Raw genomic sequence first — 26,013 nt, 5'->3', positions numbered from 1 at the left:
TGAAATTGCAGTGGTGAAATGCAATGCTCATGTGAAATCACAAGACTTTGTGTCAATGGGGAATGGGTATGCAGATCAAGTCGCAAGGTTTTGTGCATTGAACTGTATATCATTCAAGGACCAGTGGGAATTGTTGCTCAAAATTGAAAATGAGACATGCACAGGTTACACATTGAGGGTGGTTGACATGATGGAAGAACTAAAATTGTTGCAGGGACGTGCCGGCAGAGAAGAGAAATGTTCTTGGCTTAAAATGCAATGTGTACAAAGGCCTGATGATTTGTGGGTTTCAGATGAGGGGAAAATGGTATTGCCGAACAGTCTCTTGTCACAGTTTGCAAGGTTTTACCATGGTCAAGCACATATTGGGAGAGACGCCATGATCAGGTTGTTCAAAATTGATTGGTTCAATCCGAAGTTCAGACAAGCTGCAGAAGTAATCTGTCACAGGTGCATCATCTGTCAGCAGATGAATGCGGGGAAAGTGACCGTGCTGAATTTGAGCCACATTGGGAGAGTAGGAGGTCCATTTAGCAGGATGCAGATGGATTTTATCGAGATGCCTGTGTGTGGAGGTCTGAGGTACGTGTTGGTGATTGTGTGCATCTTTAGTCACTGGATTGAGGCTTACTCTACACGTAGGAATGACAGTCTCACAGTAGCGAAGTTGCTGCTTAGGGAATTGATACCATGTTTCGGGTTCCCGATCTCTTTAGAAACAGATAGAGGAAGTCACTTCAACAATGAGGTGGTTAAGCTCTTGTGTGCCGCACTGAACATTGAACAGAATTTGCATTTTAGTTACCGTCCTGAAGCCTCAGGACTAGTGGAGCAGAAGAATGGTACATTGAAGTCCCGAATGGCGAAAATGTGCGCAGCTACAAATTTGAAATGGCCAGATGCATTGCCCTTATGCTAATGTCAATGAGAAATACGCCCAACAAGAAAACTGGACTGTCGCCTCATGAAATTCTTATGGGTCAAGTTATGAGACTGCCCGCAGTGCCTGCGAATGCTCTTGTGAATATCACGGATGATATGGTGTTGGACTACTGCAAAGGTCTGGCTGCCGTGGTCCGCTCTTTCTCTCACCAGGTGGAAGCAACAACACTGCCACCGATTAATGATCCAGGTCACAATCTGAAAGCTGGTGACTGGGTTGTTGTCAAGAAACACGTGAGGAAGTTGTGTTTGGAGCCACACTGGAAGGGACTGTATCAAGTGATACTGACAACTACTACTGCTGTGAAATGTGTGGGAATTCCAAACTGGATCCATGCCAGTCACACAAAGAAGGTGACGTGTCCAACTGATGAGGAACTTGAGTTGTCGAAAATAACAACTACAGAAAAGGAAGTCTCAGGGCCGGAGAGTAATCAAAGAGGAACTGAGACTAAAGGGGAGCCCGTTGAGGACGGTTTGGTCACTCAGAAGGCAAACGAAATCCAGAAGGGTGACTGTGAGCCTATCTCAACTGAGGCACCAGGAGGACTGACCCAAAGAGAGGTTCTCCCAGAAGCAGATGGATACGGGTTTGAAGTTGAACCCCTGACTGACCCAGAGGGCGAAGGAGTTGGTGCAGAAGGAAATCAGAGTGTTCAGACTCCTCCTGAGTCACTTACAAAGCCAACAAGAGAAAACACCATAGCACAAGAGGAAGGCAGTGAACAGCAACCTGAAAAACCAAACAATAAAAAGATACTGAAGGGAGATAAGTGGCCAGAGTCACAAGCTGAAAAAGGGAAAGTGGTCATTAACGAAACAATAGAGGAAGAGGTGGATACCACGAGGAAGGAAGATCTGAGTGAAGGAGAATTGCAGGGTGACCGCAAACTGAAAAGAATGAGAATAGCAAACAGAAGATACGCAGGTCCTGAATGGGCTTATGCAACGACAGCTGAATGGCAGCAAGAGTTCTTGGCGTTCTGTTTTGATCGTGAAGTTCCAGGTCAATATTATGGTACTTGAAGTTGGCTACAAATAAAGAGACTGTGTTAAGCTGAAATTGAATAAAGGGAAACCTGAGAAAAGAGACTAATGAAAATTACCGGATGCAACACTGTTAACCTGAATTGTCTGAAAACTGATCGTGACAAGCTGCTAAACTGATTTGACAAAGACCCTGGAGTGAATGAGAAACCTGTAAATACTTGCTGAAGAAAGACTTTGCTTAGCTTTGCGGAGGAAAAGAGATTTATTAACCAGCCTCAATTTAGTTGTTTACATTTATAGTACTGTGCTTTCTGGTTCTTTACAGATCATGCCTACGTCAGGAGATGACGTTGAGGGAAATAAGCGTGGTAAATATTTGGGTGTTTGCTTTGGGTGTTGTATGTGTGATATTCATTATAGCTATATTTGTGGAAATGCGTTTGGTGGATGAGAGTGAAGCTAATAATGCCACAGCTTCTGAGACTTCTACACTAACACCGTGGGATAGGTTTGAGCAGGATGCGAAGTATTTGCATGGCGAGAGTAATGCAAAGGGGGATCTGTCTACTAACGTTTTCTATCACTTGCTAAGTGAGTATGTTGACACTATGGATGCAAAGGCTTGATATGTGTGTACACAAATTCCTCTTTCAGTCCAGGAGGGAGTTACTTATCACAGCTTGCCATTAACCTACGGGATTAGTTGTAGTCTGCTACTAACGCGTTTTTATAATCAAGAAAAAGTGCAATATTTTTATTCGAATTATGACATAGTGTTCTCTTATGTGCCTATCATAGAAGATTTGAATAGTGTAGCTAAATATTATGCCATGAAGTTGGTTAAAGGTTTCTTCGAGCCTAGAGTGACAATTAGTACATCATATGCGCACCGCAATAATTTGACATGTTTGCTTACGCCTGTAGAAAAGAGCTTTCTAGACCACACTGAAGATGGAGGGTTTTAAAGGGGAAATTAGAAAAGGGCTTGCAGCAACGAACATTCCTTAGTAATAGCAATAATGGGGTTAGGGAGCAAGGGAAATTAGCTTTAGATGCTAAACATGTAGGAAAGCTTTGCATTACGTGACCAAAGTCATACTATGACAATGTGTTTGTGGGAACGAGTGAGTGTAAGAATGTGTTTTTTTTCAGAATAAATGGACGTTCATTCTAAATGGAATGGATCAAGCGATCCCAGGGGTCTATTATATTTGTGGGCTTAGTGCTTATTAACGTCTTCCAAAGGGATGGTATGGGAAATGTTATTTGGGAATAGTTCTTCCAAAGATTTATCAACTGGATGATTTAAAGAAATTCCCGAAGGTGACAGAATTACTACGTGCTAGACAAAAGAGAGAGACTGCTGCTGGTGTAGTAGGAGACATATTTGGAGCAATAATTCTTTCAGTGGGAGTTACTTTGAACTCCGTAAAGATTCGAAAGTTGTCTACTATTGTGCATAACATGTTGACAAATTTCACAGGGGCTATACTCCTGATGGATACTGAACTTCCTGCGGAGAGGGCTATGACTCTTCAAAACAGGCTTGCTTTAGACATTCTTTTAGCAAAAAGTGGCGGGGTCTGTAAGATGCTTAATGAGCACCACTGTTGTGCTTATATTCCAGATAACAGTAACGAGATTAGAAGTATGCTTACTAACCTAACAAGAGATAGTGCAGATTTGAAGGAACTGAAAGAACCAGGAGTTTGGGAAAAGGTTGGAGAGGGATTTGCACGAGTGGGAAGTTGGTTTAGTGGTCTTTGGCATGGGTTCTTGGGAAAATTAATACAGGGAATTAGTAATTGTATTGGCTTGTTTATTCGGACTATGGTTATTGAACAAAATTTGCAAAAGAAGTAAAGTAAAATGTGCAAAATATAAAGAGAGGAGGGAAGACAAGAAAAGGGAGAAAATGTTCAGAGCAAGATATGAAAAGGCGAAACGAAAGGAGGAGATTGAGATGAAGGAAATGAACAAATTAAAGAAATGTTAAAGAATGGATTTGTGTGATGACAAGTGTCATCAGAGGAGGGATTGTTGGAGTGTAGTTTTTATAATCAAAATTAACATGAAATATTTGCGAATTAATGTATAATGATGCTGCATAGAAAATGTAGTAATGTGCTTTTACTAAAACGTGTGTGTAAATGTGCCCACGGGGAGTGGCCACCACTGTATACGATGATAAATGAAATTGACTAAAGATGAGTTATTAATGTATTAATGTGTGATTTTGTATTAGTATTAAGGGTTATGTGTTAAGGTTTTGCTAAGTAATCACTAGGCCTTAGTTAGCATGAGTCGGGCCTAACTGCCCGGTTTCATATTAAATGTGTTTTTCTAACGTGCAATGTGCTGACTTGCTGAAGGACATGTATCTGTACTTTTCCATAAGCTAGAAGATGTGTGTAACCGTAGTAAATTCTTTCTCATGAGACTAGACTTGCTCAAGGAAACATTCTTGCTGAATGCAACAGTGTAAACTGGCAACAGGTACAAGGTCGCCTGAACTGGTATAGACAGTGGAGCTACTGACTGAGCCTGAGAGACTGAGAGTTTGTACCTGACATTCTACCCGTTGGAGACGTCAATTACAGGAGCCAATAAACTACCTGAGAACTGTTCTAAGGTGATAATCTTAATGAGGCGACAAGTAAACTATTGGATGGAGATAATGATGCACCAAAACTTGCGCAATTGGAAATTAGGGGACTGTACAACAGGATCGATATAATTCTTGAATACAAGGAGAAATCAGCCATTCTTTGCCGTTATCCTTGCGATTCCGTGCCACTTTATGCCGTAGCCATTACGTGCCTTTGCTATTACCTAGACCCTTTGTCACTCTGTCTTGAAGATTTTGCACTTTAATTCTTCGAACCATCCTTACTTTGCCTTGCCTGACTCACACTTTTCCTCCTTATGAGGGAAGTGCCCCTTATTACCCCGTCTTGCTGAACTTTGCTGTGTTTCCTAGCTGATTGCAAATCAACTGATGTCCTGAGGACGAAGACTGACTCTGTATGCTGACCCATTACGGAGGGTAACTATATAATGATGAAATTGAAATTGTCTGTTTGCCTTTTCTTCTAGGTACCAACCACTCTTTTGATAGAGACCATAGTTAGATGTTTTCTAAATTTGTGTTGCTAAATTGTTGTGCATGAAGCCCAACATGCCAATGCTAATTCGAGGTTAAATAGGGAATCACTGAATGGACGCAAATAGACAAATGACTGAATCTATGCTTTGTTGAATAATGCGCTAATGATACTCTGCTAAAGTTAATCCATGTTGACGTCGTGCTTTGTCCTAATGTTCATGATTTTTGCATTGCTGAAGTCTTATTCAAGTTGCCATATTATTACAGTGTTGATGTGTTTTCTGGTATTGAGACTAATAAACTTACTCGTAGAAGTGTAATCAATAGGGAATAAATATTATAAATCTTACTAAAATCTGGTGTGGTTCTTCATGACTGGAAGGTCATGGTGGTTTCCGACTCTTACTAATGTCACTGTTTAAATTGAATCGATTTGTTATAGTAAATGTTATTGACGTTATTGACCTATTGATTGGCATGTTGATTAATTGCCTCGTTCTAAGGTGTCTTCAATCAGGGTCAAAAGATTAATTGGCCTAAAACGAGTCCCAGACTAATTAAATTATCTAGGAAGGGACGCGTTATCACAGGTAAGCATGACACAAGTAATTGGTTTTTAACTTTACCCTTCATATGTTACCATTCAGTACCTTACTCAGTATTTATGTTTAAAAAAATATATATTTATTATTTTATTGTTATTTTAAAAAGTGGGTCATGGTGCGGATAGATGTAAAGGGGAGTAAGAGTAATTTTAGGTTTAAGGGGTAGGAGAGGTTAAGATGTAAAAATTATTTTAGGGCTACATGATGAGCAGAGATAAAGGGAAATAAGGATGATTTTAGTGTTTAAGGGTGGGTGGAGGGAAAGAGAAATAGGGTGATTTTAGGGTTATGGATTGGATTAACGTAAATGAGGTAAGGGTGATTTTAAGGATTAAGCGGTGAGTAGAGGTAAAGAGGGTAGGGTGAATTTTAGGGCTATGGGGTAGGTAGAGGTAAAGGGAGATAAGGGTGATTTTAAGAGTTCAAGAATGGGTAGCGTAATGGGGTAAGCATGATTATAGGATTAGGAGAAAAGAGGTAAGTGGGGTAAATGTGATTTTAGTGCTAAGCAATAGGTAGATGTAAAGGAGGTAAGGGTGAATTTAGGGTTTAGGCTGGAATACAGGCAAAGGGAGGTAAGGGTAATTTGAGAGTTAAGGGGTGGGAAGAGGTGAAGGGAGGTAAGAGTCGTTTTATGGAAACAGGCAACGAAACTGACGAGCCTTTTCATCAAAAAGGGGCACCTTGCAGATGTATTGAGATGGAAGGTGCTTCATAAACCTATCATCCTACCATCTGTCACAAATGCCACCTAATATTTACTTATAAAGGAACAGAAGTGGGTGTATAGATTGCCCAGTGGCAAAGATGGGTTGAATAATGAGATCCCATGGCTCTCCATCCTCTGACACACATGGACACCACCATTTGAGTGTGTACATATATATATATGTGATATGGTAGTCCATGGCAGTCCCGTTTTACAACCTCCCTCGATGCAAAAAGAATGGAAATAGTCTTCCTTACATAAGGGTGTATGTACTGTCACCCTTCCACCCAGGAGCGATATCTTGGGGTAGTTTATGTTGTGCTGTGCTCTCAGTGTTCTTTTATAAGACTGAGCTCTTTGCAATTTTTCGCAGTGTAGCTCTCACTGATAATGACTGATATATTTCTTACATCTGACTCACAATAGAGGTTAGGCAGAGGGAGAGCATTACTTTCACATCCTGCTTTGGCTCACTGAATCCAATAAGGGGCATTTTGACTTGCAAACGCTGACATCCCTAAATGGTCTGTAGATGCGCGTTTATTGGGGCACACTGGTATTTATTTTATTTTTCTGGGTTCTAATACCCTTAGACACACTTCTCGAGGGACTTGTTAGATAGCAATGACAACTGGAGGTAGGCACACTCACAGCGCATAATGGGACACAATTTTGCAGCTTATCCCTTATAATGAACTTGATGCCTCACAATGTAGGGCCTGTGTGGTATAGGGGTGTGTATCTGGCTCAATAGGCGCACATATTACTCAGGCCTCTAGACCAGGTACTTTCACCAAGCACTAGCGGTCATATGATCGCCATAGAAGGGCACACAAGACCCAGGACAGCAGGATATGACTATGTTGTTTCACTTCTGCGTGACATAATTGCAGTGCTCCATGTATTAGAGAAGGTTGGGCTGCCAGACCTGGTATTACATTTCCCAAATACACCTGGTCATGGAATTGCTATAGTTGGGATCACATTACCTGCGGTAGCACCTACACCGGACCCAGCTCTGAGCAATATCGGGTCATATACCTTAAGCGAGGGGATTCACCAAGTTTATTGTTTCCTGCTCAGCTGTGGCGTATCAGGCAACTGGCTCCGACACCCAGGTATGACTATTTCGCCCATGTATTTGATTGGTGCTCCCCCAGTTCTAGCAATGTTATTGTTTCTTTTTGTTAAGCTGCCTTCAGCTTCTCCTTTTTCGAGCGCTCTTGACCGCATGCTGGATATGGCGGTTGCTGTTACGTATGATCTAGTATAACTGATATACACTTAGGATACCTCGCCTGTAGAGTACTTTTGTTATCTTTGGCTCAAGTGCACTGCATTTAGTGCTCTTCCCATTTACACAACTCCACTAGCTATTTAGCTAGGCATCTTTCATGTTCCCCCTTTTCGAGCTCTGTTAAACTGCATGCTCGTTATGACATTTGGAGTCACGAAACATCTAGTACGTATGGTATATATTTAGGATACCTCACCCTATGAGTATCTTTTGTTATCTTTAGCTCTTGTGCACTGGATTGGCGTCCTTCTTGCTTCCTCTTTTTCAAGCACTTTTAGACTGCATACTCGATATAGGGACTGTGGTCAAGAAAGATACAATACGCATAATATACACCTTACCGTTACAGTATCTTTGGCTTACACCGTTTATGCAGTAATGGGGATGGGAAGTAACAACTCATGAGACCCTATTGTATGTATCACAGCTGCTATGGCTAGCTTTAGAGTAGTATTAATAAAATACTTTTCTACTCCTTGTAATTTGAAATAACAAGTGCTTACACCGGCGCCACCATATTCTAGGTATACCTTTCACTGATTTCTTGAACACCATGACATGAATCCTTAAAGACTTTGACATTTTGCGAGGGCCTGTTGGGGCACCCTATAGACATGAGCACATTCCAAACATTATCATGCACATGGTAAGAGATACAGTCCACTAGTAGTTTGGACTGTTTTAATAAATGCAAACAGGCTTTGTTTTTATCCTCTTTGTGAAATGCCGAGAGCCCTTGCAGCCTGCGTAAGAACTCAGTGGGCCGATTCACAACGGTAGACGTTTAATCTAAACTTAGACCAAATGTCTAAGTTTCTGACTTTGGGAATTCACAAAGGGCATTTACGAGTAGTATCTTTAGGTCCGCACTCGGAGTGGCAATCCACCTCAAGTGCGAACTTAAAGATACTACTCTTAAATGCCCTTTGTGAATTCCAAAAGTCGTAAACTTAGATATTTGGTCTAATCTTAGACCAAACGTTTAAATTTACCTTTGGGAATCACGCCCAATGTTTTATCATGATCCCTTTCCTATGATCCCTATATGGGACGGAGAGTTCCCTGAGCCACATGCCAGGGCGAGTTGAGGCATTTTCCCGACATCAGCTGGTAAGCCTACAATAAGTTGTCATTAACAAATTGCAATTTTGTCTGCCTCTCTTTTTCTTTTTATGTCACCTATACTTATAGTATGAAACACTGAGGTGATGGAATATGATGCAGGCATGGCAGGACGTTTCTGAGTAATGACCATGATTGTGCAGCTTTACAATACAGAGCTAGTAAAATTGTTTGAATGTTAGACCTAGCTTGTTCTAAATCTCATCCCTATGTATGCATTTTCTTTTTCAGGTACCACCAGTGAATCCTTTGCTTTATGACGTTTCATTTGATCACTGGATGGTTTTGAATATGTAACTTTTCTTCACATTTGTATTCACATTAAGCAGAAGCATTTATATCTAGGTCCTGAAGAAAACCACAGCACCTCTATCTGGAGTTACTAGGCTGAAACATGTCGGCCTTTTACAGACACTAACAGCAGGTTCATATCTTTCTCCTGCAGTGCCTTGTTGTTTTTCATCTTGGCCCAGGGAAACATTAATAGAGAGGGTCATGTACCCTGTTGCTAGTTTTAACCTTCACTTTCAATTCTTTGGTTTGCTGTCCCTCCACACTGGGCTCATCATTGTGGTAATTAGTGTACCATACTATGGCTCACTTACAAGAGTGTTAGAAATGACAACATCTATAAACAGATTAAAGGTGTCAGTACTGAGGCGGCTTGTGCCCCAAGTGTGGCAAATATATAAATGGGCCTATTTGAAAGGCGATGCATCTATAATGAGGTTGCCCCATTTTTGGAAAATATCAAGAGTTGGACATGATATATAGATGACATCTTCTTCATTTGGTAAGAGGACTCCGATAATCTTATTGAGTTCATAGAGTGGATCAATGCATGTGATGATAACCTTAGATTCACCCCGAAAGTAAGTAACAAGAAAGTAGAGTTTCTGGACATCTTGTCTATCAAGAATAAAGACAACTCCAAATAGCCCTGTATACTAAACCTCCAGCACGTGGCACTCTTTTACACTTTGAGAGGTATCATCCATGGGCCCAATGTTAAGGGATACCCTTCAGTCAGTTCCCCTGTATTTGGAGGAACTGAAGTACTCTAGCGGAGTATGATAAGAATGCTATCTCACTAAAAGAGAAATTCCTCAAAAGGGGATACCTGGGAGGACTTATACGTGATGCGTACACAAGAGCAAGGTTCACTGTTCGTCAAAGCATGTTTGCAAATCGACAAAGCGACAACCAACAGAAATTGATGTGTGTCATAAGGCATTCTAACACTAACAACAAAGTTAGACAAATTGATAATGCTCAATGGAACATCTTGAACAGTAATGGGGATGATCTCACTTTACCCCAGTGTTAGAAATGGGGTCTTTGGTTGACAGTCAGGTTACCTCCTGTTCAAGCAAGGACCCTCACTCTAGTCAGGGTAAAAGAGAATCACCCTCATCTAACCCCTGCTTACCCCCTTGGTAGCTTGGCAGAGCAGTAGGCTTAAATTCAGAGTGCTAGGTGTAAAGTATTTGTACCAACACACACACAGTAACATAATTAAAACACTACAAAATGAGACAACACAGGTTTAGAAAAATAGGAAATATTTATCTAAACAAAACAAGACCAAAACAACAAACATCCACCATACACAAGTCAAGTTATCAATTAAAAAGCAAAAAGAGTCTTTATGTAGTTTAAAACCCACACTAACACTGTTAACATGAAAAAGTACCTTGAGCGTGTCGAAAATAACCCCGCACGGACGAGTGTGCGTCAAAAAGGGCTTGTGATGCTTCGATTTCACTCACGAGCGAGACCTTTCGTCGGGTCGGGCGTGTTGTTTCTTCTCTCCGCAGAAGAGCGATATGTAGATCCGGTCAGCACTCTGAGGTTCGGTCAGGCCTTGCCTTTTTTTTACACTCCCAGGGGTACTTGCATCGGAAATCCAACCGCACGATGATTCAAAAACCACGCAGCGCGGGTTTCGATCTCCGAGTCTCCGTCACCAATGCTGTGTGTCGTTTCTCCCACTCTGTGCGTCGATTCTTCGGTCGCATTTCCTGCAAGCGTCAATTTTCAGCCGCAGAGCCGGTGGCGCATTGTTTCTTCAGCCGCAGATCGGAGTTGCGTCGATCTTTTCCCCGCACAGGGCTCTGTGCGTAGATTTCTCACTCTTGGGCTGCCAGCTTCTCCTTTCAGGGTCCGAGGAACTGGATGGGCACCACAGGGCAGAGTAGGAGTCTCTCCAGAGACTCCAGGTGCTGGCAGAGAGAAGTCTTTGCTGTCCCTGAGACTTCAAACAACAGGAGGCAATTTCTAAAAAAAGCCTTTGGAGATTTCTTCTCAAGACGGAAGGCACAAAGTCCAGTCTCTGCCCTCTAACTCTGGCAGAAGCAGCAGCCACAGGATAGCTCCACAAAGCACAGTCACAGGCAGGGCAGCTCTTCTTCCTCATCTCTTCAGCTGTTCTCCAGGCAGAGGCTCCTCTTGGTTTCCAGAAGTGTTCTTATGTCTGTGGTTTTTGCTGCTCTTCTTTTACCCAATTTCTCCTTTGAAGTAGGCCTACTTTAAAGCAAAGTCTCTCCTGAATGTGAAATCCTGCCTTGCCAAGGCTCAGGCCCCAGACACTCACCAGGGGGTTGGAAACTGCATTGTGTGAGGACAGGCACAGCCCTATCAGGTGTAAGTGACCACTCCTCTCCTCCCTCCTAGCACAGATGGCTCATCAGCAGACTACACCCCAGCTCCCTTTTTGTCACTGTCTAGTGTGAGGTGCAACCAGCCCAACTGTCAAACTGACCCAGACAGGGAATCCACAAACAGGCAGAGTCACAGAAGTGGCATAAGCAAGAAAATGTCCACTTTCTAAAAGTGGCATTTTCAAACACACAATCTTAAAATCAACTTTACTAAAAGATGTATTTTAAAATTATGAGCTCAGAGACCCCAAATTCCACATGTTCATCCGCTCCCAAAGAGAATCTACACTTTAATCAGATTTAAAGGTAGCCCCTTTATTAGCAATATTTCACTGTCAGGACATATAAAACATATTACTACATGTCCTACCTTAGCCATACACTGCACCCCGTCCTTGGGGCTACCTAGGGCCTACCTTAGGGGTGTCTGACATGTAAGAAAAGGGAAGGTTTAGGCCTGGCAAGTGGGTACACTTGCCAAGTCGAATTTACAGTTAAAACTGCACACACAGACAATGCAGTGGCAGGTCTGAGATATGATTACAGAGCTACTCATGTGGGTGGCACCACCAGTGCTGCAGGCCCACTAGTAGAATTTAATTTACAGGCCCTGGCACCTCTAGGGACTTACTAGTAAATCATATATGCCAATCATGGATAAACCAATCAACAATACAATTTACACAGAGAGCATGTGCACTTTAGCACTGGTTACAGTGGTAAAGTGCTCAGAGTTCAAAAGCCAACAGCAACAGGTAAAAAAAAATAGGAGACAGGAGGCAAAACGATTGGGAATGACCCTGCATAAGCAAGAAAGTCCAACACCCAGCCTATTTTTGCATCCAAACGGAACAGCAATTGAGACAAGTTGGTTAGGGCCAAGATAGCTAATCGGTCTCAATTTATACAGAAATCAATTTGGGGACCTTACCGTATCACTGGGAATCATTGTTGTGGACAATGTCACACTTGTGTGCATGCCATTATATCGGATTCTCTTATATACATCAATAAAGAGGTGCAACTCAAAGATATTCAGTGAACATAAGTCAGCTATTCAAAATCAATGGGTTCAGGCTCCTTTGGTGGCACATTGCATTGAGTAGGGACATACAGAAAGTGATCTTAAATAGACTATTCTTGAAAAGGTCTTATTTGCTCACATGGATGAGATGAATACATATCGGAAAAAGAGAGAGGTATTTTGGATGTTTTATTTGGACACAGTCTCCAAGGGTCTTAATGATAGGATCCCTTGGGATAACGCACTTTTGGGATCTAATATGGCTCCTGAAGAGGACTTGTCACTTCTTGGAACTCCTCTTGGAGAATGAGACCTGGTGCCCAGGTCCAAAATATGTATAAAGGTATCTGGTTCTGGTCCTATGTGTCTTTATTTTTGATGACGGTATACCTCTATTTACGTATTCTTAGTGAACCTCCATCTCTATGGGGCTGTATTTTACCACTCTGTGATGCTCCGACTAATAAAGTATTACTTCCCTTATTTTATCATGTCTTCTTTCATATCGATATTTGATTCCCACATATCTGTTTTTCACTGAGGCTTTTGGGTGAGACTGATACTTGACCGCTATGGTACATGAATTCCTTATCTGTCATTGTTGGCATTTTTCAGAGATAGCAAGCATTTTATTTTGTCCTAAAGGAGAAATGGCCTCTTGTTCTGTTAGTCCATGAGCCAAGTCTTCAATTCAATATGACCGCCGTTTTTCCCATACCAATATCTTACGTGTATTTGGTATGCTACACTTATTAGATTCACATGTTAGGTTTTTTAATAAGGTCACTTTGTGAGATCGATGTTCCATCGCTGTGGCACATGTATTTTCATCTGTATATTTAACTTTTCTGTTTTGTTATCTTAGGAGTATGTTCTCCTCTTTGAAGTGTCCGCCATTACTCTTTCGTCCATATATATTCTATAGGCATTTGTTCATATAATGCCCTTAGGTAATTAATCGTTGAGATTAATGTTTGACCATCACAGTACATGTACTTCTATTCTTCAGTATCCTTATCCTTCATAAAGCCAATAGTCCTACCACTTTTTATATGTTGGTATTTTCACCCTTTGACAAAAGCAGTAGGTCTGCCTTACTTACAATAACACCTTTTATTGTTACATGATACACTCAGCTGTGCATAGCTTTAAGGGCTGGGCGCAGAACCTGGCAGCAGGCCAAGTTCTGTGCCCCACACCATGCTTGGCAGTGGACATCTAACTTTACCTTTAAAAATAGAAATTCATTGAAAGACAAAAGGATAAAATGATGTTATAGTTAGAAACGTACTGAAAAAGAGACAGGGACTGGGGCTTTATAGTTAGGATTTAGCATTTACAAAGGTACTTTATAGTTAGGATTTAGCATTTGAAAAACCTTAGATATTCACTGAAAAAAACAAAGGTTATAGGGACATTTTAGTTAAGTTCTGAATTTATATGCACAAAACTATAGTTATAGCTACAATTATTTCAAGTAACTATAACTAGTGCCCTAATGTAACTATAACTCATGCCCTCACCATGCACAGCTAATTACCCCACATATTACATCATTCATGACATCTTCTAAGGCACCATTAATATTATCACAGCAACATTTGTAATAACATTGTTGATGAGAAAACGGTGTATGGTAGGGGCGCGACTTATAGTGACTTTGGGCTGTGAGTTATAGTTACTTGAAGTAACTTGAACAATAACAGCTGAATTTTTATGATTTTGTGCATGTAAATTCAGAACCTAACTATAACGCCCCTCTAACCTTTGTTTTTTTTTAATGCGGTTAAAGGCATGAATTGTAAATCCCAGTGAGGTATTACAGTGCGTTGTAAAGGTCAACTCGTTGTACTGCCCACGGGGGAAAGGCATGCAGGGTAAACACCGGCGTTGTAGCATCTGATATTCATGTAAGGTGGGTTCCAGTTTTGTGTACAAGAGAATGGGGTGTTGCAATACCAGGGACGGTCAATAAATGATGGTGGTAGACTGTTGATTGTTTTAAGCTAGGACAGAAAATGCAGTGTGGTACACAAGACATGGCACAAGGTTAAGGACTGGGACAAGGATGATAGGCGAGGAGGTGATATCTGCTTGCTTCTTATATTCACATATAAAGCACAGGCTCAATGAAAACTTGTAGTTTAACAAATAATGAGTCCCATTCACAAAGGTAAATTTACATGTGTAGATTTACTAGCATGCAAAACTACTATTGCACCTACCAGTAACGTTACTCGTTTTTGCTAGTGACCATTTCTAAGTGTAAAGTGCATTTAAAAAATATGTATATGTTTATATTAAAATCCTGAATAATTATATTTATTATAACATTACTTTATAAAGTGTTTTATATATTTTTTCTATGTGTTGCTGTACCTGTGAAAGGCCATGGGGGCGCAGGACTTACTCACTGGCTGGGCTAAAGAGATTTATGACTGCTTTTACACATTTTGGGCTACCATATCTATGGGAGTGCAGATTTTGAATAGCAATGGGCTTACTCCTGTGTGGATGAGTGTTTTGTTTTCGCATATCCCCCCTTAAATACCTAATTAAACCGCCCTATCTAGTATGTAAAACATGTAATTGATTTGGTTGCCATTTGTGTCTTTTTTTTCAGGTTTACGTGTGCGGTGCTCTATCAGGGCCTCATCATGCACATGGGTATTGATGGCGGGGACATTTATTTTGATTTCTTTGTCTCAGCACTGGTTGAATTTCCTTCAGCCATCATCATTTTGATGACAGTGGACCGTGTCGGCCGGCGGTATCCCTGGGCTATTGGGACCCTGCTAGCGGGGATAGCCTGTCTCATCAATGCTTTTATCCCACATGGTGAGTGGTTGCTGCAGCCCAACAATAACAGTACTGGAAAGCAAGACTGCATGGACGAACTACATAAAATGCATGCTTGGCGACAACGTGTGTGGAATGTGCATAACTTGTTTGTGCTAATTAACACTTGCAATTTAACAGCAAAAACCATGTATTTAAATGGTATTTTTTGGCCCACTTTAGCTTTTTAAAGAACAATTCATTAAAAAGGGGCAGTTCAGAATACAATTTCTTATTTGTATATTGAAGGCCCCCCTATTTACGAATAGAATACGGAAAATTTCACATTTGCAAAAAGAGTTGCGCTTCACTATAAAATAACGAAATGTGCCAAATTGCACATTTCCTCATGGAGTGCAGATTAAAAATGTGTAGTCTGACAAAAACAACTCTTTCGTGAAATATTTGGGGCATTCAACCATGCCAGTGCTAAGCTGCAAGCAAGAGTACACTTTTCACAACACAGTGAACAATGCAATTATGTGTTGGAAAACATGTTGTCACTACATAGGGCATTTTATGTAACAAAAAGCCCGCCACCGGTATTTCTCTACAGTAATGATTTCCGTTTGCAACATTGCATTTCAGCTTAAAGTACTGGGCAGTATTATGTTCACATTCTTTTCATTGCAGAAACATGGAAGGGGTTTGCTTAATTCTTTATTCTGTCTGCAGTATACCATTTGGGACAGATTTTCTAAGGGTTTGCGCAGGGGCAAAGCGATACAAAGCTGTTCAAACTCTCAAAAGAGTATTTACCTTCCAGCTCAAAAGCTATCTTTGCACAGGGAGGATGCTTTTTTCTCAGCAAAATAGCATTTTGTGCTATTGCGTAAACTATGCCCCTGGCGTAGCTCTACAGGGTTTAATTTCCCACCCATGGGTGACGCGGGTGAACTTGGTTCAATGCACCAGCGCTAAAGACGAAAGACAGGTATTGCAGCCCTGCAGAACCCCACACAATACATTGTTGAAGTGGAATCATTGCTATGGTGTTTCTAACAATCCCTGAGCCTGCATCTGGGCCACTGCCATACTAGAAATAAACCTATTTCACTTTTTACAATGTCACACACACAAATGGAAGAAGAATATACACTTTTAACTAAAAACATTCATTGCAACGGGGGGATCCTGTTTCTCAGCAAATCTAAAATAACCACACAGAATACCACAAAAACAGCAAATAGGCACATTGTGAACAACTGAAATAAAATTAACATTTCTAACATAGTTAAAATGTCATGTAAAACCTAACACCCTAAAACTTACTTCTATGCACCAGGAGAACATGGAGAGTAGAACTTGCAATCTATGATTTTTTAGGGAGAAGCAACTCACTGCATACCTTGTTGACAACAAAACCTGTGGTTATCAGAGAAAAGTGAAGGCAGTGTTCCCCGGAAAGGACACTCCGGTGTGATGCAGCATTTTCTTGGTGCACTGGCAGCAGTCAAGACTGTGTCTAGAAGTATCTAGTGCTCTAATACAAAGACCTTTCCTGACAAGTTGTGAATTGGGAGTCCTTCTACACTATCTCTTATCAAGGATTGGAATTTCTAACACAAGTTCAGGAATTTCTGACATCAATTATTTGCATCAAGTTGTAAATTCCAGGCATATCTTGATGATCATAGAAGGTAAATGGATGTCAACTCAGACTACATTGTTTTGACAATGTCTGTGTTTGTTCTTATTTAACCTTGCCATTGTAATAACGAAACACTTGTCCCAGGGTGATCTTGCATCAGGTGTCATATCTAAATCATTGTCTGAATGACTTGACGCGTTCACAGTTCTTGGAGTGATGAGGTCAGACGACATCTGTGTCAATGACAGACCTGACAATCATTCTGCATAAAATCGGAAAAACTGTGACTCCCATTTCCTAATATTGAGAAAATGGCGACTCACATTAACTAAGCTAGAGTCTGAGCCTCCTTAAAATTGAGTTGAACCTTAGGGTCTTTATGTCAGTGCTACTTTGCATCAGTGTGGCATTAATTGGATGTACCTTGGGGGTATCAGCCAAACACCTATATTTTTTATGCAAAGCACAATGTACTAAGATAGCCAGACCGGGATTGAGTAAAAAAATAACTCCTCCTTGAAGCAGACACTAACAAGGAAAAATGTTTTTATTTCTCCAAACATTTCCCAAATTGCATGTCTGCCTTACTGTTCAGCACAAATGTAATGTGTGGAATGTTTAATAATTTGTTTACATATGTGAGTTTGTACTTGACGGATATACTTGCAGTACAAATCCTGTGCTAAACACCATGAATACACTTCAGCACCATGGTGCATAGGTTGTGCATGGCCCTCTGCAGCCTGTTCCAGCACCAGCACAGTGGTAGTAAGTAGCAGCTGGTCACTTGTTTAATGAATATGGTTCTGCACTGCTTTCTCCACCTTGTGCAATGCAGTGCAGAAATCTAGGGTGTTGTGCTGCATTGCAATAAAAAATAATAAGTCTATCCCATTACCCCGAAAAATATCTTAATTAGTGAATGTGCCTCTGACAGCACAGTTTGGAAACATAAAGAGGCAATTACTACTCTGTTTAGAGTTAGAGTGTAGAGTTCATGTATACAGTAAAGCCTGAAAAAAGAAACACATAGACCCCTTGTTTGAAATGGGTCCTCTAGTTGGCAGTGTTTTACACCCTGTCCAAGTAGGAACCCTCTTTCTAGTCAGGACAACTAAGACAACCCCTGCTCAACCCCTTGGTAGCTTGGCTCAATCAGTCAGGCTTATCTCAGAGGCAATGTGTAAATGGTTTGTACACACACACACAGTAACACAGTGAAATCACCCAAAAAAGTACTCCACACCAGTTTAGAAAAATAGTTAATATTTATTGGAGTAAGACAAGACCAAAATGACAAATATCTGGCATTTACAAGTAAAAATACAAATTTCTAAAGATGAAATGTAATATAGCGCTTAGAAACACAATAGCTCCAGCTGGGGCTATCACAGTGTCTTGAAGGAGTCATCTCTAACTGTCTGACACCACTAATGAGGGAGTGCGGGCCGGTCATGGAGTCGCACAGACCCCAGCTACAGTACCTTGAAAAACGATGAGGAAACAAAGACGTTGCACGGAGGAGGAGGTGAGGTGTCGCTGGAGCCAGTGCGGCATCGTTCCTTACTGCCACAGTGGAGGTGAGGCGCAGGTTCCTTACTGCTAGGCAGGGGGTGGGTGAGGCATCGGTTCCTTACGGATGCAGGGGAGGTGATGAGGCATTGGCGGCATGCTGTTAGTTCCTTATGACAAGGCGGGGTCGATGGAGCCAGCTGGTCAAGGCATGAAGCATCGACTTTGTGGTGTTGCAATCACACCATGGGGCCACAGGTGCTGCGATAGTCGGGTGCCATGGACATCAGTGACATGGCACTATGGACTCATGCTGTGGCAGTAATTCTAGGCGCTGCGGCGGTGTTGGGCCTGCGGTGTAGGTCAAGGTCACTGCACTCAGCAAGGAACACAGCTCCGGTGCAGGCAGTGGCGCAGAGTCAGAGAGTGGCACTGGTTCTAAAGTCGTTCTAGACGTTACACTAGTTTCTTCCTTGTTACACCAGAATTCACTCCCAATGGCCCAGGAACGGAATTTGTCACCTCTTGGCAAGTCAGGCTAATGTTTGTCTTGGTTGACCAATCTGCACTCCAATGGCTCTTGCAGGTCCACCATACTCGGGTGTAACTTTTGTATTAGGACTTGGTCTCCCGGCTGCATATTGGTGGCTACCAGGCAATTCTGAGTACCGGCTGGTCAAGACGGGCTTCCACAGCTTTTGTGGCTCTGGAGCTGTAAAGGAAGTCTGATTCTTGGAATTCAGCTCTGCTGTCTGGGACTCAGGAGTGATTTTTCAATGAGCCAGGCCCCAAAGGCACAGTCCTCTCTTTGCCAGCCCAAAGATTAGAAAGTGCAGTCCAGCGGTTTGTTCAGCCTCTCCTGGGAGGTCCAGGGCACAGCTGAGCAGTCCTCCATCGGCCCTCTCTCCAGTCCAGATGTGATCTGAGGTCGAAGTGCCAGTGGTGCCATATTTACACCCTCAAAGTGGCCTCAGGGGGTGCATCGGTGACTAGCCAACGGGCTACTGATACTTCTCCCACCAGATGATGACTTTCTGCAATGTGTGGCTTCTAGTACATGGTGGCTATATCATGCATAGAGTATCAAGATGCCACGTGGTGCTAGATGTGTATACTGCAAAGTGTTGCGGTGGTGTGATGTGGTGGTGTGATTTGTAACTGGTAACCAAGTGCATACATAGTTAAAATACAGTTCAGAAAATCTGTATGCAAGGTCACTGAATACTTTTGAATACATGAGTACCTTTTATCTGAATAGGTGAAAATATTGGCGGTCATTCTGACCGCGGCGGTCGCCGCCCGCCAAGTGGTTCCCGGCGAAAGACCGCTCCGCGGTCAAAAGACCGCAGCGGCCATTCCGGCTTTCCCGCTGGGCCGGCGGGCAACCGCCAGAAGACTGCCGGCCGGCCCAGCGGGACAGCCCCTTCAACAATGAAGCCGGCTCGGAATGGAGCCGGCGGAGTTGAAGGGGTGCGACGGGTGCAGTGGCACCCGTCGCGATTTTCACTGTCTGCACAGCAGACAGTGAAAATCTTTGTGGGGCCCTGTTAGGGGGCCCCTGCACTGCCCATGCCAGTGGCATGGGCAGTGCAGGGGCCCCCAGGGGCCCCACGGCACCCGTTCCCGCCATCCTGGTTCTGGCCGGGGACACCGCCAGAAACAGGCTGGCGGGAAGGGGGTCGGAATCCCCATGGCGGTGCTGCAAGCAGCGCCGCCATGGCAGGGTTCCCTGGGCCAGCGGGAAACCGGTGGGAAACCGCCGGCTCCCCTTTTCCGACCGCGGCTTTACCGCCGCGGTCAGAATCGCCCAGGAAGCACCGCCAGCCTGTTGGCGGTGGTTCCGCCGCACTCCGCCATGGCGGTCATGGACCGCCAAGGTCAGAATGACCCCCATTGTGTTTAATAAATATTTATATACTATACATAAGTATGAAAAGCAGAACTAAGCAAAAGGTTGCCGATTCCTTTTTACTTTCATGGTTTTTCATCACACAATAAACCATAGTAACAAACTCTAATGATGCTTCCTCTCGTCTTATAGGTTTGGATTGGCTGAAGGTCACAATGGCATATTTGAGCAGAATGGGCATAACACTATGCTATGAAATGATTTGCCTGGTGAACGCAGAACTGTATCCTACATTTATTAGGTCAGTGTGATCCTAGTTTTGACAGAAAAATGTATTGCTTGTGTAACAATTTAGATTAATTTTCCTAATGTTTTGCATATGGGTAGTTTGTGCAGGCCCTTAGAGGCTCCCCTTATGCAAGGTCTTGACGCATAGATGAGGCAGACAGTTAAACGTTCATAAAGACATGTATACATAGCAAGAAACAGTATAGCTAAACACTGTAGTCCAGTTATGAAAGAAAGATGCAAACTTGCATACTCATTTCTTTGGTTACAGGAGAGTGTGCAAATGGGAATTTGGGGGGCAGATATAGATATAGGCAAGGATGGTCACCTTTAGCTCTTTAGTGTAGAGAACAGGTAGGATTGTGACGTGATGCATGGTGATGGGACCCCCTTCCAAAAATGTGCGGAAGGACCCCTGACATTCTGACACCTCACACATACACATAAGGCTTTGGCTGAAATATGGCACCCACCAGAGAGCCTTTGGGGCTTCTGGGATCTAGATTAAACCTCTGTGGTAGGGTGATTAAAGCAAGTAGTCAGGTAGATCTAGATAGACACCAGCAGCATTTAACATTGGTATTATGAGGATTAGAGTGCATCTGGCACTGCCCAAACTGAATTTCAAGAGGCATAGGTCATTTTTAAGTATCAGACCAGCATTGAACCCAATGCTCCTGATTCTGGGTTGCGTAGAGGATGGAATTCCGAATTGGGTGGTATTTATTGCAACCGGTAATTACTGCATGATTTTAATGTGCATGCTTTGTTAAATTTTTGTAGGTCAAACCTGCTGAAATTTAGCAGGGGAAAACAAAATGGTATGTATCAAGACATGCAGATTTTAGTGTGGTAAGCAACAAACTAAATGTTATTCTACAAAAACGTGGGATATATGTAATTCGTCGACCTGATAAATTCAGAACCTCTGGGTGTTGGATTTTATCAGGTTTGATAAATAGCACTTACTCATCTGGGCGAGTCTGAATCAGGGTCATACATTGCAAAAGGGACATGATAGTTACAAGTTAGTACTAGGTCACTAAACATTTTTACATTAGAATAGAAGAAATTAACTATTGAAACAATGTAATACAAATCCGAGTTGAGGACATAACAAGAAAAACTATAGAGAAATGAACAGGAAAAAAACAACGATTCTGTGATAAAAAGTAGAAATTAACCTAAAGGTGTTCAATTATTCACCAGGTAACTCAACAAGAACATACACACCTACTGCACAGACCAATATTTTGTTTTGGAGCAGTCTGGAAATCATGTGCTCATAGGCTGAGCATGAATTCACATAAAACCCACATAAAGGAAGGTGATTGTAGTTCTGTCTTACTTGGGCATTCCGTTGTGAAGTGCTGATATAGTTTATGGACCTACTTCATGTGGATGATTTGCCCCAATAAATTCCATGGGTGAGTGAGCAGGATCGGAACTGTGTGTGTCTCAAAGGATGAGGGCTCACCTGAAAATAAATAAAGAAAACCTTTGCAGGACAATATTCAAAGTCAAAGCAATAAAGGTGTATTCAAAATTAGGAATCATTAGGAAGGCAAACTACAGTTAGTTAGTCTTATTCACATCAGCACCAATAGTTCATAAAAATAAAGTCAATTGTGAGAGTTCATACCATAAAGGAATTAGCCATAGGTAAAATATAAATCAGTAGGCCTAGCATAAATCTACTCTATTCATAAGTGAAGGGCAAGAGATAAATTAGCAAACAGTATAACATGGAGACGCCAGTTCAAATGTAAAACCTAATTATAAAGTCAGATAACAGTCCTGCATGGGGACTACTCGGAATGGGAACAAGGACAATGTTTCCAAGCATAAGTCAAATATCTAAGATTCTGCTTTCATAGAAGTGGACAAAAGGTCTGTTATGAATCTAAGAAAAGCTTAGCACAAATCCCAGAAAAGGCACGTGTTATAGTTTCAGAGGATTGGAAAGCAGCGCTCTTCATACAGCGTGGAATGGCATCATAGAGAGGTATGAGCAAAGATACAGGATATGAACGAATCAATACCGTAGGAAGTGTCCTACACAAGACAGGCTACTTTAAGGACAGCCCAAATTATTAATATATAATGATCCCTTTTATCCTACAAACAAGGGAAATTACATTGCACTATTGGAGCAAACTAAACATTAAACCGTTTTAAAGTGAAAAGAAATACAGTTCTTGAGGCGGCAGCAGTCCTTAATTAATGCAACATACAAGAACATCTTGACATAGCTTCCTACTAAGGTACACTGACTGATAGATTACAAGAACCAACTGCAAGAAATGAATCCAATTTCAACAATTTTATGAGAAGGAAAAACACAGGGAATTAAAAACATGACCAGGTAAGACCTGTTTGTTCAACGTTAAAAAAGCTGCGTTTTCTTCAGCTATAAGTGCGAACAGGCCTAAAGCCCAGTGCATTGTTTTAGCCTAATAATGCTAACTTAAATACGGATAAGTAAACTTTATTTTTTTCTAATGATCAAAACACTCAGACATTAAACAGATAAATCACCATCCAGGGTATATTTTCCTTCAACTCTCATTCTAAAATATTTATTTTATCATCACTTTTCAGAAACCTCGGGATCATGGTCTGCTCCTCTATGTGTGACCTTGGCGGCATCATCACACCGTTTATTGTCTACAGGTTGGCTGAGATTTGGCATGAGCTGCCCCTTATTGTGTTTGGTAAGTGATCAACCTATCTCACAACAGAAGGAAGCTCGGACTGGGAGCGGTAGGGATTTCAAGAGTGACAACTATTACGTTTCTGGAATTTCCTTTGATTCTAGTCTAAATTGGAATTGTTTCAGGGCCATTCAATGTCAGAGAGCTACAGAGTTAGTTTTCAGTTTTGCTCACAGACTGGGTCATAAAGCTGTGAAAGAGTTGGTGAGCATATATAAAAGTAAGTGTGCTTCCTGGTTTATGGAGTTTGGTATACAAAGGTGCCAACCAACTACAGCAGGTTGAAAATAGATTTTTGCGTAGGCTTTTGGCTGTCCCTCAATTCACCTCCTCTGTTATGTGTTACTCTGCTCAATCCCTTTGAAGGCAGGATCAAATTAAGCCCTCTACTCCTCTGGGTAAGGATTCAGAGGAACCCAGAGGCAGGTTTTACAAGATAATTATTATCAGATTGCTTCTCTTTAGATAAGATTATGGCAATCCCCTGGAAAAATTATATAAAAAATAGTTTTGTATACCTTGGACTGCTGGAGGTTTCTTATAACACATAGAAAATCGAGTCACGATCAAAGATGCAGGCAAGAGATTTATTTTTGCAGAAGCAAGTCAGACTGTGTCAGCGGAATTTTGAAAACTGAGCTCCAGGATTAATCATAGAATAATAAAACAATGAAAGGGATGTGAGTTTTATTTTGTGGGTGTTATAAATGCTGAGCACAGGTTTCTTGGAGTGTTTAATTACGGAACTGTGGGGTATAGGGAGAGGTGTAGACACACTTCAAAGGTATCCAAACAGGAGTAATTGTATAACCTAGGGGAGGGACGGAGGAGAAGGGCAAGGGGGGTGCGGAAACAGTCGCAACACGCACCATGGTGGAGCAGGCTGGGGATCCGCCTTTTTGACCTTGCCTCACTCGCTCACGGTCACATCACACATATACACCTAATGGCACATTCGAGGGGTGCAGCCCAGTAACTGCCCCAGTTAGTCTTCAATTCGGCCATGAGGAGTGAGGGGGAATCTATGCAAGCTTGGGGGATCCCTCATTTGAGGCCTCTGCATCCTCCTCTCAGTCACCGCCCAATCAGTCCACCATCTCGTCCCATTTTGCAAGGTCTCTCTTCGTGTGTTCATCTGTGTGGACACCTCAGAGACGTATCTCTTCTGTGACTGCCCATTCCAGGACATCCATTTACCATCTGTCATGAGGTGGGGGCATCATTGCCTATACCAAATGAATGGCTATATGGCGCCTGGCTAGTACCAGGCCTAGGACTCTAATCCATTTTTCCGCCTTCCTTAGGGAGTGATAGAAGGCCCAGGAGACAACGTCGAATTGTCCGGGCCAAACTTACCCCCATTATCCAGGTCACCAATTCTGTGACTTACATCCAGTATGGATGTGGAACCCTGCAACTCCACGTAACATGGACAAATCTGGCAGGGGACACACCACATCACAAAGCAGCCAGCTGTGTGCATTGGATAGATCCTGTTAAGTTGCTGTGGGGTCAGATACGCCCTATTTAGGTAGTAGAATTGTGTTAGCTTGAACCTAGTATTACTTGCAGTCTCTGGTACCTGTGCAATAGCTCTCTGCCACTCACCATCAGTTAATGGGGTATCCAGGTCCTTGTCCCACTGAAGGCGAGACTTAGTTATATCAATTTGCCTGTCTCCCGTCATGGCCGCATAGATTTGATAAATAAGGCCCCTATGTGAACTCGTGTCCAGCATGACCCTCAACATCTGGGATTCCTCTGGCTCATCAGGCTAGCTAGTCCATATATCGTGGTCTGTGTGTGATATGCCAAAGTACTGTAAAAACTGTCCCAGGCCAACACCAAACAGCTCCCCTGCTGCGGCTAGTAGTATGAATGCGTTGTTCAGGTATAGATCACCAGCGTTTTGACAGTTCCCTTCTATCCAAGGCTTTACATTCATGGAGTCTCTCAGACACAAAAAGGGCATGAGCTGCCAGAGTGGGAACATTTTTGCATATGGTGCACGTTTTAGAACATGTATCACCGCCTTCTCCTAGGCCTGTGCTGCATGGGATACTATGAACGGTGTACCTGGCGGAGTTCTAGACCCACTCATCAAGAGCTGTGGGAAATCGGTGGAAGGTACCAATCCTGCGAGCAGGTTCTTTTCCCGGTCTGGTTCCTTCTTATTCCATTTTGCCGCATACTGAAGTAACCCCCTAAGGTACCACAGTTAGAGATCGGGTAGACCTAGGCCTCCCTCATCCTGGTCCAATTTCAGGGTCTCAAGTTTGACCCGGCTGTGTTTATCAGCCCTGATCAAATATACCAGCAGTCGATCAAGTTGCTGAAACAGTGCTATTAGTAAGGTACAAAAGGAATTCTGCATAACATATAGGCATCTTGATAACAGAACCATTTTGCCCAGAGCCACCCGTCCCATGACCAATAACAGCAGAGTCTTCCAGAACTCCATGGAACGAGTGAGATCCCTCACCATACGGCCCATATTCAGATCGTATTGCATGTGCTAGTCATTCGTCACTTTGAGCCCCAGGTATCAAAAATGGGTTCCCAGGGGAGACCCACTACTGGGAGATCTGTCGCCTAGCGCAATGCCAATGCTGCCATGGGAAACAAGACCATCTTGTGATTGTTAACTTGGAGGCCTGAGAAGTTTCCGAAGTATGTCATGAGTTGTAGAAGTTGCAGGACAGAGCGGACAGGATCAGTCGCATATACTGTAGAAGAGTGTTTTTCGCATACATGGACACTGTATGG

General features: G+C 42.4%; 1 protein-coding gene across 1 annotated transcript in view; it reads left to right on the top strand.

The window, feature by feature from the left end:
- Nucleotides 1–26,013, top strand: part of LOC138296216 (solute carrier family 22 member 2-like) — a 286,618-nt gene that overhangs the window by 204,451 nt on the left and 56,154 nt on the right. Inside the window, exons 7-9 of the mRNA XM_069235137.1 lie at nt 15,079–15,293; nt 20,438–20,546; nt 23,135–23,247. Coding sequence (XP_069091238.1) covers nt 15,079–15,293; nt 20,438–20,546; nt 23,135–23,247 — 437 coding nt within the window. The remainder of the gene's footprint in view (nt 1–15,078; nt 15,294–20,437; nt 20,547–23,134; nt 23,248–26,013) is intronic.

The sequence above is a fragment of the Pleurodeles waltl genome, chromosome 5 (genome assembly GCF_031143425.1).
Source record: "Pleurodeles waltl isolate 20211129_DDA chromosome 5, aPleWal1.hap1.20221129, whole genome shotgun sequence".
In the NCBI taxonomy this organism is placed as follows: domain Eukaryota; kingdom Metazoa; phylum Chordata; class Amphibia; order Caudata; family Salamandridae; genus Pleurodeles; species Pleurodeles waltl.
The sequence above is the reverse complement of the archived record's forward strand: the minus strand, read 5'-3'. Positions and strand labels throughout refer to the sequence as shown.